Source organism: Sander vitreus, chromosome 11, assembly GCF_031162955.1.
Source record: "Sander vitreus isolate 19-12246 chromosome 11, sanVit1, whole genome shotgun sequence".
NCBI lineage: Eukaryota > Metazoa > Chordata > Actinopteri > Perciformes > Percidae > Sander > Sander vitreus.
Genome location: NC_135865.1, coordinates 4283376 through 4303173, shown reverse-complemented (window position 1 = coordinate 4303173; position 19798 = coordinate 4283376). Strand labels below are relative to the sequence as shown.

At 41.4% G+C, this 19798-nt stretch overlaps 1 protein-coding gene across 1 annotated transcript in view; it reads left to right on the top strand.

Moving 5' to 3' along the window:
- The window catches only part of hibch (3-hydroxyisobutyryl-CoA hydrolase), a 28976-nt gene extending 9548 nt beyond the window's left edge, over positions 1 to 19428 (top strand). Inside the window, exons 7-14 of the mRNA XM_078263143.1 lie at positions 3986 to 4064; positions 11599 to 11744; positions 13315 to 13401; positions 13558 to 13616; positions 14363 to 14444; positions 16675 to 16794; positions 17340 to 17373; positions 17604 to 19428. Coding sequence (XP_078119269.1) covers positions 3986 to 4064; positions 11599 to 11744; positions 13315 to 13401; positions 13558 to 13616; positions 14363 to 14444; positions 16675 to 16794; positions 17340 to 17373; positions 17604 to 17719 — 723 coding nt within the window. The 3' untranslated portion in view covers positions 17720 to 19428. The remainder of the gene's footprint in view (positions 1 to 3985; positions 4065 to 11598; positions 11745 to 13314; positions 13402 to 13557; positions 13617 to 14362; positions 14445 to 16674; positions 16795 to 17339; positions 17374 to 17603) is intronic.
- The last annotated feature ends 370 nt before the right edge of the window (positions 19429 to 19798 follow it).

Here is a 19798-nt window from a genome sequence, read left to right as displayed (position 1 = left end):
CAGCCATCATTAATTTCATCATTAGCTTCTGTAACTCAATGCAATCCCCTAATTGAACATTGTTAGTCTTTTTTAAAATAAATGAAATGTGTTCTGTTGGTATACCATCCATATTTTTTAGATAAATGAGCCTTTACTTGATTCAGAATTCAAAATCTTTGTGATTTTAAGCAACGATTAATTTGTTTAGCAGACAAAACAACTATACAGCTCCCATTAACATGTAACAGTGCAGCGCATGTATACTTTCACCATCGTAACTTTCATAGCCTATCCATTAGGGCTGGGTATTGTCAATGATTTTCCAAACTGATACAGGAACATTTTAGTTACAATACCAATTTAGCTTGGATATGAAAGAGATTATACAATTGTACAAGGTTCTGTCAAACAAACACTATGGGCACCAAAATACAACAAACCACGTTACAGCCAAACACCGACAAGATGGTTGCGAGAGGGGGTGGGGGTTAGTGACAGTTTGTCAGTTAGTCATGACAGTTATGGAAACATGGGGGGAGGGGCAAGCTCATAGACCGTATATAGAATGGACCAACAGATCCCGTTGCTCTGGACGGAGACCAGTGAAGGCCATTAGAAGCACTTTTCCGGTGATGGCTGAGCGTTACTGCGCAGCCTCCAACTGAGAGAGACGACGTAAATGTGACGTGATCAACCCGTCTGAAAGTTGTAAGTCTTCTGGTAGCTGTGCCAAGAGAAATCTCAATCATTCCCAATCTTGCAGAGACGGAGAGCGTAGGTATATGTAAGGAGATAACATAGCCACAGGCTAATTATTGCTAATGGAAGTCCAAACTGCCTGAGAGCTTCTCCTGTACTATACGGTAATTCCTCTACGGTGCGACAGTAAGTCGCGTGGTTATGACACAATCGTTAGCCTATTTTTACAAAAAAGTCTACAACGGAGCCATAACGTGCGGTACAAGGTAATGGAGCCTTTTATACATTGTCGTGTTTCTTTAGAAATAAACAATGGACAAATAAAGTCTTTAAATGCTTCAGATGTAAAGTTATTCTCTGTCAAAGTGACGTCAAAATGAATGGCAGTCAATGGAATGCTAACGGGAGGTGATGGCTTGGTAGCATCAAAATGGTGCCATAGGAGCTACACGGTCTGAGGAGAAGCTAACCTGCTTGCTAGGTTGTGGGGTTAAAAGTCTTGAGTTCCAATTTCCACTCTACAAAGCCAACTTGATTTGTGAGAAAATGATATCAAGTGTCTTTGCTCTGAGCCTGAAGTGTTAACATGTTGCCAAAGCACAGTCCTCATGTAATTAATGTTCTAAGCTGACAGAAGTACCAGTCTGTCTCTCTCTCTCTCTCTTTTTTTTTTATAATGTATTCTGGGATCTGATTCTTTCAGAAGATCAACTACTCCAGGCCGAGGTCTGTTTAGTCTCCAGTGATCCAATTTTTTTTAAAATTCTCTGCAGTCAGTTGGTCACACAGCATTAAGGCAAGCCTTGAAGCGCTCCCCTCTGGCTCTTCACTTGCCTCTTTCTCGCTGTTCGCTAAGAGCAAGGTGAAGACAGGTTGTCGACTATAATCACACTTTTACTAATGGTTGGCAGTGATTCAGCCCATCTTTTATATAACTGTACACCATTTTATTGATCTTTTATGAGCCCAAATGCAGCTTCAGGTTGTCTAGTTTCTTGCGTGCTACTTTCATCTGTTCTACTGATGAATCCTAATACGGTTGCTGCTGCTACAGTAAAGTTTTATCTTGACCCATGAGGGGCAATAATGATTTTTTTGTACTGCCCCATACATAGCCCACAATGAATGGAATACTATTAATCTGTTTTGAGGTTGATAAAGTTGTTAATCAATACTAGTGGATCAGTGATAAGACCGCCACGTGCTGTGGCTTCCAGCTTTCAGTGCTTCATTTCTAGCCTTTACCTTTGAGCAAAGCTTTCAGTCTGAGATTTCCTGTTTATGGTGGAGAATGGCAGTTGCTACCAACAGTTTACCTCATTATTTGTACCCCTTCATTAATGTGACTGCCCTCCACAGATGTAAGTGTGACTTCATGTTGAGCAACACTCTCCAGTGAAGGGCTAGTTTGCAGAGTAAGTTTGAGACAAGGCCCCGAAGTGCTCTTTTACATGTTGATGATGAAAACGTCAGGCTCAGCAGCAGCAGCACGATTTTCAAGTTACTGTGTTTTGTTAGAATGCTTAGATGGTGTGTCTAAAACTCACTTAGCTTTAAAACACTTGCGACAGCTTCTCAGCTATCTTGTTTGCACTTTTTTTATTCCAGCAACCAAAGTTACTTACGACCTCGTTAACAGAAGCTCGCTGGTTAAGGTATTTTTTTTTTCAGACATAAGCTAGACCTACGTTAGCTAGAACGCTATTGGCTCTTTTTGCGTTGTGTCTCAGGCTGCTATTTGGCTGGTCGTATAGGGACGCCATTATGAAATGTAAAAGTTGACATGATACTTTTAAAGTCCCAGAAGAAAAAATATGAAGATTGGATATTTGTAAGATGCTCACAGAGCCTAGGAAAGCTGCAAATGTGTGTGAGGTCACCTCAGGATAAAGCCTGAGACACAGATACACATGTATTGTGGGCTGCACCGAATTGAAGCGGACAAGAAATGGAGAAATGTTTCTCGGCATCCGCATATGTCATATTCAGCTGTACAAGCAGATTTACGTGACTTGGCTATGCCCCCTTGACACAAGTATGTGATGAAATGAATCACCAGTATCATCCCAGCCTGCAGTTCATGTGGATGTCAGGGGATTTCCCTGATGACCTTGCATCATTAATCACCACCAGTCAGTACAGTCGCTGATATATTGGATTTTTACTGACCAGTAAATGACCATGCTCCTCTGTATAGATAGATAGATAGATAGATAGATAGATAGATAGATATAGTTCTTTATTAATCCCAGACAATACTTATAAACAGTAACTTAGGGTCTTTTTTATACTGTACATGTATACATGTAAAGGTAGACATAGTGCAAGTAGTGCAAAATAGCATGCTAATTATACCTTAAGGTCACAGTGCAGTTATGGGTCAGATAGGGGTCCAATCACAACATATCTCTGTCTGTGAACGATGACTTTAACAGTGATAAATCTTCCAGAATCCTGAAGGTCAGTGAAGTAATGTGATTACTTTATACTGTTGGACCGTCCCTTCCAGACACAACATAATGTATCATCGGGGTACAGTATCCATTGCGTGTCTCTTTGCTGTATGTATGTTTCAGTCAGAAAGAACAGTGACTTACAACCACTAACGTTGCTCTGATTAGTTGTGACGTAGCGCTGAGCGACACATGCAGGTTATGGCGGTACTTAGTGTGTGCGTGTGCGTGTGCGTGTGTGTGTGTGTGTGTTTCATTTATGTTTACTGTGACCTAAAGTCAGGCTGATTTTATGATTTAAGTGTCAGACACTGTTATTAGTCTAGAGTTTTCATCCCTAAAAAGGGATTCAAGTTTGAATGATTCTTTAAATAATTATGTATTTCATCATAACTGAACTACATGGTCGTTTACCTGTCACAGTCAGGCAGGATGATACACCTGTTTGTGTATCAACATGTTTTCTGCATAGAAGTCAAGAATGTATGCAAGGGGATATTTGTTTCCATGGTAACCTTATAATTTCACACACACAGAGTCTAACTGTACTGAAAATGTCCTCTGGCCAACACTGCTCATTAGCCTTCACCTCTCTCCCTGCTGGGAGACACACACATAAATCACACTCACACTAACGCAGGGGCGGCCTGATTTACTTCTTTTTTTTTTTTTTTCAGTCAGCATTTTCCATCTCAAACTTCAGCTCAGTGCGTTTCAGTTATTGATGTTTTCTTCATGCCCTGTTTCCCTCCTCTGTATATTCCTCGGCCTCTGTTTCCCCCTCTTTCCATCATATCATAGAATGTTCTTTTTTTTTTTTTTTTGGTAACCTTGATCTCCTCCACCTGCAGGGCGTAGGTCTGTCAGTTCATGGACGGTTTCGAGTGGCCACCGAGAAGACGCTGTTTGCCATGCCAGAGACTGCCATTGGTAAGACTGTCCAGCTGCACTAGCTGCTGTCTTCCTCGAGGGAGGGGTCGGTGTGGGGGTGGTCATTGGTTGGCCCACATCAGTGTGAGCGGGTATCTAGACCATTCATTATGTAGGAGCAGGGCAGACCCAGCTGGATCCAATTCATACAGTATGCATTCAGAGACATGAGGTCTGTCTGCATGCAAAGCTGGGAAAGAATACACAGACGAATAGATGAGTTGGATTCAGCACATCATGTAATTGATGACCTCATGCTGACAAAAATGGGTGTGAAGCAGGATGTCTCATTTATAAGTAAACACAATATGTTTACTCAGTGACTCCTTCTTTGCAACTTAAACTAATGATCTCGAAGATTTTCAAAAAAATGTCTGTTACTATCTATCACTGACTGAGGTACCCTTTGAGAAGCTGACAATGACAATATAAAGGCATATAAAGCCATGACCACAGGACACACACAGTGTATATTTTTATTTTGTCTGACTATTTTACGAGGATGAGTAATTAAACAATTATCCAAAGGGAAGCGATGGGATCCCAAACTCTTTAGTTTTTAAATAAATCAAGGCTCAGAAAATTCAAATGTTCTGTGTGTGTTTTTATTTGCATAATTTGATACCAACAAAAATATGCAATGATACATAACACAATTACACTTATCTGTAACTACATAGCTTGCTGCATGTAGAAATCAAGAACTTATCCCCGTGTTTTACTAAGAGTACTAAGCTTTAGTTCGCTTTTTAGCTAATTGACCGTGTAGACAGATGGCCGTCTTTTGAGGCACTGAGGAGATTAGTAACAAATCTCTAACAACTAACAAATTACATCTGACGTTGGCATAAACTCGCTGGTTGCAACTTAAACCAAGATGGCTTATCACAGTTCTATAATTGTGTATGAACATCATTTTTTATGAATTATTTTCAGGAAACTATTTTACCAAAGCATTCTTCTTCTCTCCTTCTTTCTTTACACCCCGACAGCAATAAATAACGTATGGGCTCTGAATAGGAAGAGCGAAAAATATCCATCATCTGTATCTGCTGTTATCCAGTAAAAATGCTCACCAATCACTGCCTCGCGGTCCGCTTGGAAAGAACCAATGGAATGCCTCCATTGCTGTGCGTACTCTACCCCTCCCGTGTACGAGCCTGAGCTCAGTGTGCGTCGCCCCCCGCATTACTTACAGTAGTTTGTTTTAAACATTCGGTATGATAATATTATGAGATGCTACTTTCAAATCTCTCTAGCTTTTTAATCTTTTTAACTCGTTTTTTGCAAAGTAAAATTACTGTTTTGTCAAAGGAGTGTGGTGGCTTTGAAGAGAGCATAGATAACAGCTTCAGTTCCTCGTGGTAAAGGGCTGTCTGACAGCAAGGTAAGGTGGTGAAGGTGGCCTCTTTTTAAGGTGTCTAAAATCTGTTATGCTGCTGCCCCCATCTACAGCAGTACAATGCTTAGCTTCTGTGTCAGTACTCCTGCCTGCTTCTCCAAACTGGGGGGGTGCTGACCTCCATCTACTGTAGCTAACACACTGACTATGGAGAAGTAGCTCATACAACCCCACTCTAAAATATCAGAACCATCCCTTTAATGGATATTTAGGGTGGTCCTCTAACATCTTTGATGGTTAGTTGAAAGGCTCGACAGACTTCCCGAATTGTATTATATTGGGGTTGGAATCAAGTGACGCGTAGGAAATTCTTGGATTGTTTTGTGCAGAAGTTGCTAGGTTGTATGTATCTGTTCATTTTCTGATAAATCGACTATACATTCACCGCCTCACACTCGCAAACTTCCAAGGACACTCGCGCATCCTCTATTAGTCACACACACACACACACACACACACACACACACACACACACCAAGCTTCTTCCTGAGCATTCTGGGCTCGGTCTCCATAATAAGTCTTCTGACTCAGATGTCTGGAGCAGTGCAGAGATGAAGATTATGTTGTCAGTGGAGAGGAAATGATTGTAGCAGAAAGAAAAGGCTGAGGTTTTTTTGTTAATGCAGTGTGTGTGTGTGTGTGTGTGTGTGTGTGTGTGTGTGTGTGTGTGTGTGTGTGGGCAAGGCCGCAATGAAGAATAGGAGGAAATGGGTCGTCAATTAAATTGGCCAGGCGAAGGATTGGCTATATGAGGATGTTGATATACTGCATGATATGTACTTTCTGGTTCTCTGTTTAGTCTCATTATTGATGTTCATAAATAAAGCAGGAATATCCCAGTGTCTCCAAACTCTCCAGTCACTTTGGCAAGAAGGCAGGACATTTTTGCTCATCCTCTTCGGAGCTGCTGTGGTCACACATTGTCACTTGTTTTTACTAAAGATACTTGGCTTCCAGGCCCTTTGCACCACCATTATCTGCCTGTTCCCTTCTGCAATCAGAACTTCACACTGCACCATTTGCATTTGGGAACAGTATTTTCACAGAGATTGCAGCTGCAGTGCTTTGAGACCCTACAGTACATGCTTATTTTAGCCTGGATCCTGGGGTGGAATCCTCTCAAGAGCCTCTCTTATGTGCTGGGTTTACACTGTCATTTTCTGCTGATATGGGTCTCCGTAGGGGTCTCTCAATGAAAACACGGACTTGTTGTCTTTTTGACTTTGACGTTTGTTGTCTTCATTGTTAAACACCTACCTAATCGGCACAAACTACCATTGCCGATTAAGGATTAAAGTTGTTTTAGTCGTGCAACAGAAAACTCAGATTGGACAGATAGTCTAGCTAGCTGTCTGGATTTACCCTGCAGAGATCTGAGGAGCAATTAACCATAGTCCTCAGAAATCCACCAGAGTTTAAAATGCCAGCACAAAGGAAGTGGAAGGTGACGGACATCTGGCCGAAAATGAGGGGCATCCGGCGGAATTTCCACCGGCACCTGAACAACCCCGGAAATGAAACGTCGTCGATATAGACTAGGGAAACTGTTGTTGCTGGCTAGGGGCTAGCTGTGGTTGTGTCCCTGGGGCTGTTATCTGTTCTCATCCCGACTGAAGTCTCTTAACGGCGGGGAGTGAGGCAGATGGATCTGGGTGCGCTAGCTGGCTAACTTAGCATTAGATTAGTCAACGACCCTTACAGCTGATGTTACGTGGTGAATTTAATCATGGTTAGCCCAGCACTGTTAACCATGATTAAATCAATACTAGAAATAAGTTTATGAGCTTGTTGTAACGTTACAGTATGGTTTAGTCACCAAGCATTAGCATGAGGCACTTAAAGCAACACTATAGAACTTTTCCCGCTTCGGTCCCCCTACAGGTTAGAAGCGGAATTGTCCATTACATTAAATTGTCCAGTTCATTCGAACTACAGATCCGCTACCGATCTGGCAAACTTGTATGTAATGTAATATAATGGACGATTCCTCTTCCAACCTGTAGGGGGACAGAAGCGGGAAAAGTTCTCTAGTGTTGCTTTAACGTAGCACATTGTAGTAAGCTGGATCGATATTGAATTATCATGTCAATAAATTAGGTCTCTTACACATCATCTTGTGTTACCGGAGCTTTTCCCGTGTTTTGACGGAAGTTAGAGCAACTAGGGTCAAAGGTTATATGACGCCATTTACAGGTGACCAAATGATATGGCCCATGTCATTCATTCAAATTACAGATTTCTCGTTTGAATATTGTTGCTAACATTTGGGATAATGTAAATACACAACTAAACAAAATGTATAACATAGGCATAGTCGTTTTTATGACATTTTAAAGCAGAAATATATCTTTAAATTAAGTTTAAGCTTTCTGTTTGTATGTTATATTAATGTTAATCTTTTGCTCTTTCATTGACTGAATCGTCTCCAGAAGCTTCCAGTGATCTTCATTGTTGTTGGTTCCATTTTTTTAAGCCATTTTTCCCATCACTGGATTTGACACCCAGGCAGTTGTTCTAGACCTTCAAAACAGCTTAAAGTTGGGTGGAGCTATGCTGGATATTAAGTGACTACTGTATACTGCAACTCAGTTGGTAGAGAATTATGTCAACTTTCCCTTGTTTCCTACTGAGAACATCCACATTAAGAATGTATTTACTGAGTAGTAAGTAAGTTTTTATTTATATAGCACCTTTTTAAAAAGCAGATGTCAAAGTGCTTCACAATTGAAAAAAGCAGAACCATTATACCCCAAAATTACTTAGAGAAGTACCCCAAATCACTTAGGAACCACACTGTATGGCCCACTACTGACATACTCCTCCTAAGTCCTCCTTCAGAGAAAAAACTCATACTACTACATTTACCTGACAGACGTGGCAGATTCAGAATTTACTCACAAAATATCATAAGTAAATTGTGGAATAAACACAGACATTTGCGTTATGGACTGATGGCGGTGCGCCATGTGCCACCCATTCCAGCCCGTAATGAGAGCAATCAGCAAATATCTGCGTTAATCAACCACCAGAACCCCAACCGAGTACAGAGACAGATGGAGAGAGAGAGAGAGAGAGAGAGAGAGAGAAAGGCAATGCAATGCAAATAGAGTTTTTCTTTAACTACATTTTAGTGTAGTCTTTTTCGTCAACGATATTGCATGTTGATATCGCCACAGTCAGTGTTTAATGACGGCGGTGCTGCCTCATCATATAGCCTATCGTTAACAAATTTAACACTTCAGCAAAGGTGTTAGAAGTTAGCAGCACACTTGAACAACCGGACCCAGGGTGAGCATAGAGGATGAGTCTGAGTGAGAAGGAAGAAGTGGTGAATTTACAGCTCACAGCAAGTTAATACGATATAGTGTCTATATGATTTAGTGTCAGCAGCACACACACACACACACACACACACACACACACACACACACACACACACACACACACACACACACACACAAACACACAGGCTTCCCGATTTATTAGATTGATTGTTACTCATTGTTAATGAGTAACAAGGTGGATAAAACATACAGGTGTGCCCTCATAACTCTGAGTAGCAAAGTCATCACAACAACATCCTCCACATTTAATACATGTTGCAGAAGTGTGAAAAGAGCTTAGTAGGAAAGCTGTTCCCATTGTGTGGTATATCCTCAGACTAGAACATCATCAGGGGTGCAGAGACTTTAAATACATGCACTCCTTCAGTTTGGGGTTTGGGGGTGGGAAGCCATATTGGGGGGGGGGTCTCAACTTGCTGCAGCATTTAGCTGCTCCTACTGGTTGGGTGCGTCACAGTTGGGGGTAGAATTTCGGTGTACTGTAGTGTGTGTATAACATCCTCCCTGTGAAGCTTATTAATTGGAAGTGAAGCCAAGGTTAGAGTAATCCATGTACATACTGCCGTACAACTACAAGAACGCCTAAATGTAACAAAGTCATGGTTAATGTCCATTACTGTTATTAGTTACACCAAGGGTCAATAGTTTGAACTGTATGTTTAAAGAAACTGACAGCACTGAGAGACTATGAGACGTTTTCCAACAGCCTATTAAAATCATAGAGATAACATAGATCTAAATTCTAAAAATACTAGTGGAACCTGGGCTATTCAAATAAAAACGCCCTGCTGAGACAGATTCTTTCACAGGGCATGTCCAACTACTGCCATGTTTCTTAACATTATTGACATTATATGTTTTCTCACATCTCACATGTCATCTCATGATGGCCATATGGACTAATGGAAAAGCTCTGATCTATTGTCCCCCTCTGGTTTTCATCATGTTATCAGGGCTTCTCTTGCCCTTTAAGGAACCCTGGCTATGATTTATTTATGGCCCCCCTTCCTTCAGTCCCCCACCACTACCAACAACTCTTTATAATTCAGCAGCCACCCTCGTGTTGGACCCATTGGTAAAAAGAAGTAATTATATTTACTCCCTCATGATAACTATGTGTGTATTTATGCCTCTGCACCGTCAACAGCTCTGGCCGGAGGGTTTATGTTGTCAGCTTGTCCGTCCGTCCGTACATCTCATTCTTTTAAACACGATATCTCAGGACCCCCTGGAGGGAATTTCTCTACATTTAGCACAAACGTGCTCTGGGACTCAAAGATGAACTGAGAAGGGGAGATGTTTGGTCGGATACCGAATCTGTGACACTAATCTCCAAACGGTGGTGATTGTTGAGATCGTCTCTTTGCTGCCGGGTTGAAGATGTGTGTGAAGCATCAACCCCTTGATAAAAAAATACACTTTAATACCTTTTTATTAAAATGTCTTCAAAGTCTTCACTACATATATTATACCAGTCATACATGAATATATAAACTGCAACTTGACTGGTTGGCGAGGCATACAACCGCAAGGCGGTAATTCAAGGTAGAATTATTATACTTTCATAACTACACACACTTCTGTCACACTCATTCCTCTCTCTCTCTCTCTCAGTCACACACACACACTCACACACTCACACTCGTACTGTCACTACGCTCACGAGTCAAAGTTATCCCTTTTTGTGGCGGGATTAACACATTTAACCCAGCACTGCTAGCATTCTGAACAACAGCCATAATCTGTCACATTAATAATATTACATATCCAGCTGTGAATCAGGTCAACTCATCTAATCCCTCTTTCCCATTCACCCCCACAATACAAAAGCTGTCAGAAAACCAACTGTGACCAAGGGGATCTCATTTCCTGTCAGAAACATAGAAATCAAATTGAAACATTATTGTGAATACAGACTAAATTCTGTACGGCTTAAGGCTGTGAATTTTTTATAATCATTATTGCTCGTAAGCCGCATGTTTACCTTTTTTGTAGTGCAGCAATCATTTGTTTTGTTAATGGTTGAACTTAATCATGCTGGACGTAAATCACATCTGGGTCAGGTGGAACGATATTTTAGGAAGGAGGGGCAATGTGGAGGCAATTCTGACCCTTTTATTTTTCACTCAACATGCTGCAGTATGGCTTTTAGATTACAGACTGTTTTTCTTTCTTTTTTTGTAGTAAAAAAAACCAACCCTCTCCGACCTCCTCTTGTGCTTAAAAAAAGTAAAAAGAAAAGTATTACTTCACCTTCTAGAAAGAGAGGTACACCTAAAGTAATAATCCTTTTACAGACAGAGAAGACTATACTGATCCAGAGGTGTAACCTATTTTCTAAGATTGGTCATCCAAGTCTTTTGTATCCTTCAAGTTATCAAAATAACTCCGAATTTGGACTTACTTACCAAGTTTTTCTGACAAAACCATCAAGACATTTGGTCTGAAGGAAACTGTGATGTTTTCATTTGTTTTCTGATGTTTTGTAGTTCAAAGGATTGATTGATTAATGTAGGAAATAACCAGCCGATTAATCAACCATGAAAACTAATTTGTTCCACTCTTAGCTGGCTTATGTAAATTGGTGCTCGTGTTGTGCAGTGTACTTCATTACAGACATACAGTATGTCAATCAATAATGGATGCTAAATATTCTTTACATTCTTAGTGACATTTGGGCATTTGACAGGGTGAACTGGTCCGTGACAGACTGTCATATTGCTACATGAAGTGCCTGTGTATTGAAACTGTAGAAGAATGTGCCTAGTTTTGTGTTTTATTTTGACAGGGCTTTTCCCTGACGTGGGAGGTGGTCATTTTCTGCCGAGGCTCCGGGGGAAGCTGGGACTGTTTTTGGCCTTGACAGGCTTCCGTCTCAAGGGGCGTGACGTGCAGAGAGCTGGAGTTGCCACTCATTTTGTCGAGTCTAAGAAGGTACGATAACTCGAGTTAGTAGATCAAAATCAATGGCCTCACAAAAGAAATTGTACATTTTAGTTTTTTTATTCCAAACAGTAGGGCTGGGTACCAAACTTCGTTACTTTTTAGGCACCGACTGAATTTCCTCCTTATTATCGAGTAGGTTTGGGCATCGAGAACCGATTCCTACTTGGAATCGTTTCTACCCACCATTGAATCAAAATAAAACGTTCCTCTTATTTGTGAAATAAGCATGTGACCCGTTTCAACTCCACCCCTCAAAGAATCGGAATCGAGAATCGATAAGAACCGGAATCGAAAGGAAGATTCGGAATTGGAATCAGAATTGTTCAAATCCAAACAATGCCCAACCCTACTTATCAAGTATTGAAAAATGCCTCGTCATTCAATACCAAATTTCAATACCTAAGGAGCAAATCTCATCCTCTTCAGTGAGCCAATAAGCATGCAGCATGCTTCTACCAAGATCTAATAATGTCTGTGATTGGCTGTCTAACGTTACACGTCGTAGAGACACGCAGGAAAAACTGTCCATTACACAGAGACGGGGCTCACATCTATTCTTGTATTTTTAGAGGCTTGAGCACAGTGTGCGTCACATAGGTGTAAAGGAGCAGAAAAATAAAATAAAAGATTAAAATGGAAATTTTTCATAGTATTTTCAAAAGTATCATTCAGGAACCGGTATCAAAGTCACAGTATCAGTATCGAAAATCTTTAAATGGCACCCTAACCTTACTGACCAGCCAATAAAAGCATTCTGAGTCATGAAGGAATAATGTTAAATGAAACGGATACAAGACTGCAGACAGAAACTCGACAAGCCACACGACCAGGATTTTCTCCATTACACTGCTTTCAATTTGTTATCTAATGTAAGCCCATGCTCTGTGTGCGTGTGATGGTGGTGCTGCAGGGAAAAGGCAGGACAGGAGCATGGTGGGGGGGGGGGGGGGGGGGGAGGTTAAAGCTCCGGCTGGAAAGCCGGATGCTGAGTCACTGGGTGTCTCACTCTTGCTTAAAGCTGCCAAAATCCTGGCTGTTCCAGAGGCCGGGTGTGTTTGTCTTGCTGTTGGAGTGTGGTCAGAACAGTGGGCGGCCCCGTTTGTTTAAGATTGTGACCTTGATTTTCAGGACAGACGTAAAGTGGGGTGGATTTAGTTCATTTGGACAACTTTTACAGCAGTTTGACCAACAAAAAAGGGTGGAAAGAAATCTCTATAATCTATCACATTTATGTGTTATTTTTCTCATTGTATGAAACCATAGCTGCAAATTGGAAACTATTTTGGAATATGGAAATGTGCTGCCGGATTAGTTCAAACCGGCACACAAATCCACAATGGAAGACATTTTGCAATCCAGAGTAGCCAGTCCTTCAAATGAACAGTATTTCCTTAGTGAGAATCCAAGAGGGAAAGATCTGCCTGCATCCAAAAACTGTGATTGTTTTTAAAATGAATCTAGCCGAGTAAAAAACCACAGTCGACTGCACACAAACGGGCAAATTTACAAGCATTTCTTTCAGTGGCTAATTTTAATGTCAAGCCTACAACTTCCACAGATCCCAGAGCTGGAGAAGGAGCTGGTGGAATTGAAGTCTCCCTCTGCTGCAGACGTCTCCAGAGTGCTAGATTCCTACCAGAGCCAGGTTAGAATGCTTACACAAGTCATATAACTAACACTGAACTTGAAATATCCAGAACAGCTTAAATAGGCAATGAGTTGCCCTTTAGACATCAGTTTCCATGTGAATGCCTGAGAGTCTTGGCATATGTCTGTGCTGATAGCAGTTCTCTGTCCACAGAGTAGTCTGGATTCTGAGAAGCCCTTTGTGTTGGACAAGCACATGTCCGATATTGACAGGTAGGCCTTGAATTTCTCTGTTCCCAAATATAAACGTTATCTGACGTGTGTTGCAGGAAAACTAGTTCACAGGTACTTACGCAAAGGATAAGGCTGTGGGGGAGCCCTGGTATCTCACCTGGTTCAGCGTGCGCCCCATGTACCAAGGCTCCTCACCACAGCAGCCGGCCCTTTGCTGCCCACGACCCTTTGCTGCCCACGGCCCTTTGCTGCCCACGGCCCTTTGCTGCCCATGGCCCTTTGCTACCCACGGCCCTTTGCTGCCCACGACCCTTTGCTGCCCATTGCCCTTTGCTGTATGTCATCCCCCCTCTCTCTACCCCCTTTGCTGGCTTCATCTGTCCTATCAAATAAAGCCCAAAAAGCCCAAGAAAATAATCTTAAAAACAAACAAAAAAAACCCGATAAGGCTGTGATATTCTATATTTTGTTATTCTCACCAAATCCCATGAAAAGATAAAAACCAACAATGTGTGAGTCCGTCTCAGTCTTTCCCACTTCCTTACCCTTGTGTCAGCCCCAAGGCCATTCATTCCTACTGAACATGAACAGCTGGGCAGGGTAGTTTTAGCAGATGTTACTCAAACCGGATAGTGTATTTGTTTGGTGTTCATTTATGTTTGGTTATCTAATAAGTGGCACCTAAGTAGCGAGGAAAATGACATTTTTGATTTCGGTTGAAATGAGAGTGAACTGAGGTAGCATGCTGAAAACATGAATCTGCGTTTGTCCTTCCCTCCCTTCAGGCTGTTCAGCTCCAGCAGTGTGGAGGGCATTGTGCAGAACCTGAAGGCAGATGGCTCAGAGTTTGCTAACAAACAAGCTGAGGTATGATCTTGACCCTGCGGCTTCATCACAATCACTGACATCATTCATTTATTCTCCAAGTACAGTAGTTGTACAGAAATGTAGTAACACTGGCGTAGAGGCACGCTGACAGTTACTGTACTATTTAAAAGAACTGCTGTACCTGTGTACGATCCCTCTCTGCAGCCCTGTTACCCCACCATCAGATAAATCCCTCTGACAGTGCCGGGATGGAGCCAGGGCATTATTTAGCATTAGCAGGATATGTTAGTAATTAGTGGTTACCTCGGTTAAAGCACTTAATGGGGTTAGTCTTTTGTCTTGTTGACCGGACCAGAATCCCTCCTGGGAGATTTCAGTGCTCTTAGCAGACCACCGTGGCTTCATAAATCTGATCTCTGTATGGATGTGACTCGTATCTCTGATTCAGTTTTTCAGGTCCTTTCCCCTCAAATGGTCCAATGAGATCAAACCTTGGAAGAAAGGCGTATAACCTTACGTAACATGGAACACATGACCCAGATTAGACCCCCACCCCTCCCCCCTCTCCCTTGTCTACCCCATCCCTCTCCTCATTGTCATCTCTCCTGATCGCTCCAGGATGGATAATACTGTACCACCAGTCAGCTGTTATTGGTTTATTACTTGATTTGTAACATTTGAAATATGTTCATATTGAAGAAATGGTTCAAGGCTTAACAAATATTGTCATTTTTCATTCATTCTTTCATTCTGCTGGGTTCGACAAAAGGCTTCAAATATTTATTATAAACCCACATCCTCAGTTACTACTACACCACTGACTCACTGTCCTGCCAGGTACATTAAACATTCATAGCTGTCTTTGTCCTTAGTTACACATTGTTTTTTTTTAATCGTTTTTTTATTTTATAATTTGCCATTGTTTTCTAACCCTAAACTAGCCTGACAAGCCAGACCCATATCCAGATGTTGGGTCTGGGAACTCACGTGTTGGGTCTGGCAGGGCTCAATCCGAGGGGCGGGATAAACGGTTGTCTTTCAAATTCCCTCTGCACGCAATAGGATAGAGCTACAACCAACCAGAGCAACGCTAGTTGATAGATTCAACGTATCCGGTCGGCAAAACTCTGAACACATCTTCCGTTTTTAAGAATGACTTCAGTACCGTTCTTTGTTCTTTTCTCAAAGAAAAGCTTAAAGGTCCCATGGCATGAAAATTTCACTTTATGAGGTTTTTTAACATTAATATGAGTTCCCCCAGCCTGCCTATGGTCCCCCAGACGCTAGAAATGGTGATAGGTGTAAACCGAGCCCTGGGTATCCTGCTCTGCCTTTGAGAAAATGAAAGCTCAGATGGGCCGATCTGGAATCTTCCCTTTATGACGTCATAAGGGGAAAGGTTACCTCCCCTTTCTCTGCTTTGCCCGCCCAGAGAATTTGTCCCACCCATGAGAAAGAGAGAGACATCATGGCTTTCAAACGAGCAAAGTGGCAGTTGGTCAAGGCCACACCCCCACCTTCCACCTTGCCCCCCCTTCTTCCTGCCAACCCTGGCTACTGAAATCTGGTGCCACTGATATGTCTGCGCTTCTCTCTGATGCTCTGAAACAGACGATACTGGTAACACAAACACTGCTGCACGTGACGCTAGTTAATACTATACTCAACAGCAGCTAACGTTAGCCTACCGCTAGCTAGTTAACACTATACTCAACAGCAGCTAACGTTAGCCTACCGCTAGCTAGTAGCTGGATTAAACACGGTTAAAATGCTGACAGCTAACGCTAAACGGTGTAAAGTTTGACTGTTTTACTGTAGAGGATTCAACATCATACATATTCAACATAGTATGTAACAATCTGCAGCTGCCGTCGGAGAAACAACACAGTTGAAATAAGTTATTGTTATACATTATTTTTAAATCATTTAACTTTGACCATATGGCCTTAGCAATAAACAAGCCGTTCTTTAATGTCACCAACTGTTGTTTAGTACCCTTTTTTTTCTTTTCTTTTTTTACTTTCTTAAAAAGTATCGGTTCAGGCACCGTTAATTATGTATGCGGTTCATTTCAATTAATTAATCACAGAGTATGTCATTAATTAGATTAAATTTTTTAATCAATTGACAGCCCTACAAATTACATTTGCTGCCGCTAGGGTGCATCTAGATTTCTAGGCTAAAGCTAAACGCTAATGAAGCAGTCCATCCCCACCTTTCTGTTTGAAGCCTCTTACACAGAAGAGTGTCCTGTTGTCTTCTCTTCCAGACACTGTCCAGGATGTCTCCCACGTCCCTGAAAATCACCTATAAGCAGCTGAAGGCGGGTGCAACTATGAGCCTGCAGGACGTGTTGGTGATGGAGTATCGCCTGAGCCAGGCCTGCATGGTGAGAACCAACAGATTTACTGTAACCTGCAGCCTCAACCTGCAGAGACGTTATCAACACGCAGCTTGATTTTCATACTAGTTGTAATCATAATTGGATAGCAATTGGAGGATTAGTTGTCTGACTCACGGAATGTAGATGTTGGTATAAAGCCGGCCATTGGCGGCCTTTTTCGGACTGAATTCTCTTTCCCTTCCGCTATCTCGTTGTCTATTTTGCAAGGGCACCATCGCTGGATCCTGGGCTTACTGCCGCCCAAGACAATTGTGATTGGTTTAAAGAAAGACAGTCCTTTTTCCCGTATCCCAAAATGATAAGCGGTGCTACCAGACCATATAGCGCTATATGCTATTCAAGACTAGAGGATTTGTAAATGATTCTGCAAGTTGATGATCCCATAGCATTCTTTAACATCCTTAAAGTTAAAATGTCAGTATTACATATCTTAATCATCCGCAACAGCTGTTTGACTTTAGCTATCTTGATATGTTAGATTCAAATCTAAAATGATTTCATCTCATGGGATTGTTTCCGCTGTTTTGCAGAGGGGCTGTGACTTTTATGAGGGTGTACGAGCCGGTAAGTCAACAAAAAGTGGAATAGGGTGGATGGGAATTTCAATGATGCATCATGATGTAAGTGGATTGCACAGAGAGCTATGGGCCTAAAGCACAATGAAAAAAACTGGTAATATTGATTCTAAATGTTATTAATGGATCAAATAAATACTAGTTTTCTATTGCTTGACATCATGTCAGTCACATCATCTTATCCCCCTTTCTGTGTCGTGGTTTTCTGCATGTTTCCAGTGCTGGTTGACAAGGACCAGAATCCCAAGTGGAAGCCGGCGACACTGGAGGAGGTGTCTGAGCAGGCCGTGGAGCAGTGCTTCTCCTCGCTGGGAGACAAAGACCTGACTTTCTGATGCTTCCCACCTTCAAACACACACTACTAAGCCTTGGCCAAGCCTCCTGTCCCCACATCCCTTTATGGTCAGTCATGTGCAAGGACTGCTGAGGATGAAAAAAAAAACAAAGTCTGTTAATTTACTATTAAATAATGTGGTGACAATTTACAGGAAAATCCAGGCAGCTGAAGAAAAGGTTTGACTCACAGCCAGGAATCTAAAATAGTAGCAGAAGAGGTAGCTAACAGATGCCCTGTGTGTCACACATGAAAAAGTGTTTAGCGTAAACTGGCTCCGCAGTGGAAGTGGAGTGTTTTTTTTTTTTTGTTTTTTTTTTACGTAAGCAATGACTCTCCTCTGCTGCAAATGCAAGGAATGTGCTGCATCTGACGTGTACAGCAGCATTAACATGAGGACATGGGAGGAGAAACTGATCCCACCACTGAGTGCTTTATTACATTTCCTGTGGGTGTTTGTTGATGTGACACGGATCGCTATCATCTGTATTTAGTTTTTTGTCTTTTTCTAGTGTTTTTCCCCTCAGTGGTATTTGTAGTTTTCCAGATGTAACATATCCAAACAACACTCCCAGGACGAGGCAGATTTAGAAGTATATCGACATTGGTTCTGAATCCATTTACACGACTGTTACATTGCTTGCATGACCACATTGCAGTTAACCTTATCTGATGGACAACTCACTGTTTTTCAGTAGGTATCACATCACATTCCTAACATTAGTTCTGAATAGCTGCATTATTTATGAGACAACTAGTCAGATTAGACATCCATGCTGGAACAGAGGACAATAAACAGTTGATAATGTAATATCAAATGTTGTGTGTTCTTGCTGAGGTAAGAAACGGCTCATGTTTTGAAGAACTACATTTATAGAGGGCAGGATGTTTTATGACCTGCTTATAAAGTGTCCGTGTGGCAGTTTGTTATCAGCAGCACTAAGCTGCCTCTCAGATAACTCTAGAAAGTAAACATTGATTTTCGTTGCACGTTGAGTTATAAACAGGTCTTTTTAAGCTTCAGTGTTGGCAGGAAGTGCTGCACATTTTGGTACTGGGACTGGTATAATTGTCTAAAACAGTGATTCCCAACCAGGGGTACTTGTACTTTAGAGGTTACGTGGAAAGATTGGAGAGTAGAAACAATATAAATTATGAATTGATTAAAAGAATATAGCCACATATTTAAAAGGCAACTGTAACCCCTGAACACTACATGTTGCTGGGTATTTGAAAACTAGTTAGCAAGCAAACACAGAAGTTTAAAATAGGTAGCCAAAAGTAATGACTTAACAGTTCAAATGATTAGGGACTGTTGTTATTTATTTAAGGGGCCACCAGAGGAGTTTTGGGACTTTTAGGCTAAAAAGACTTGACCCTCCCTTTGACAGTAATAATTTTTCTATTTGAAAAAGAACCATGACCCTCCCCTTATGTGCTAGCTTTTGCTTGGCAAAGATGTACAGATGCCATTTGATTTTTTACAGCCATGACATATATGTGTTAACCTCTGCATTCTCATTTTACACATCCCACTCCTCTGTTATGGTGTGGTAGACATTCCAGTAGATTTACTCACTAACATAGTTGTGAAAACACAATAAGCATGAAAACTAAATGCACACTTCCTGTATTACTGCATTACTTCAAATACTAAGTTACTCCTCTAGTAAACTAGTATTCATGTGAAATAAAACAATAAAACATTGAGACCATTCAGCAAAGGACACTGGGAAATAACCAATTCAACACTGGTTGCTATGGACTCGTCACTAGGCTTCCTCAGTCGTATATTTAGCACATAGGTAAAGGTGCCGAAGCTGAACATTATATTCCAAAACATATATATATATATATATATAACATCTGGTAGCGAAGGAGGGCAGAGACTAAGAGCTACATAAAAAAATATGCACCAAACAAGCCACTTTGAAATGTTGTGGGTGACCCTCCCCTCAACAAAGAATAAAAAGACATGACCCTCCCCTATTTTCCTCCGATGGTCCATTCCATAAATACCGAACGGTCCCTTAGCTGAAAGTAATGGAGAACTGGTTAAAATAGTTAGCTAAAAGTAACG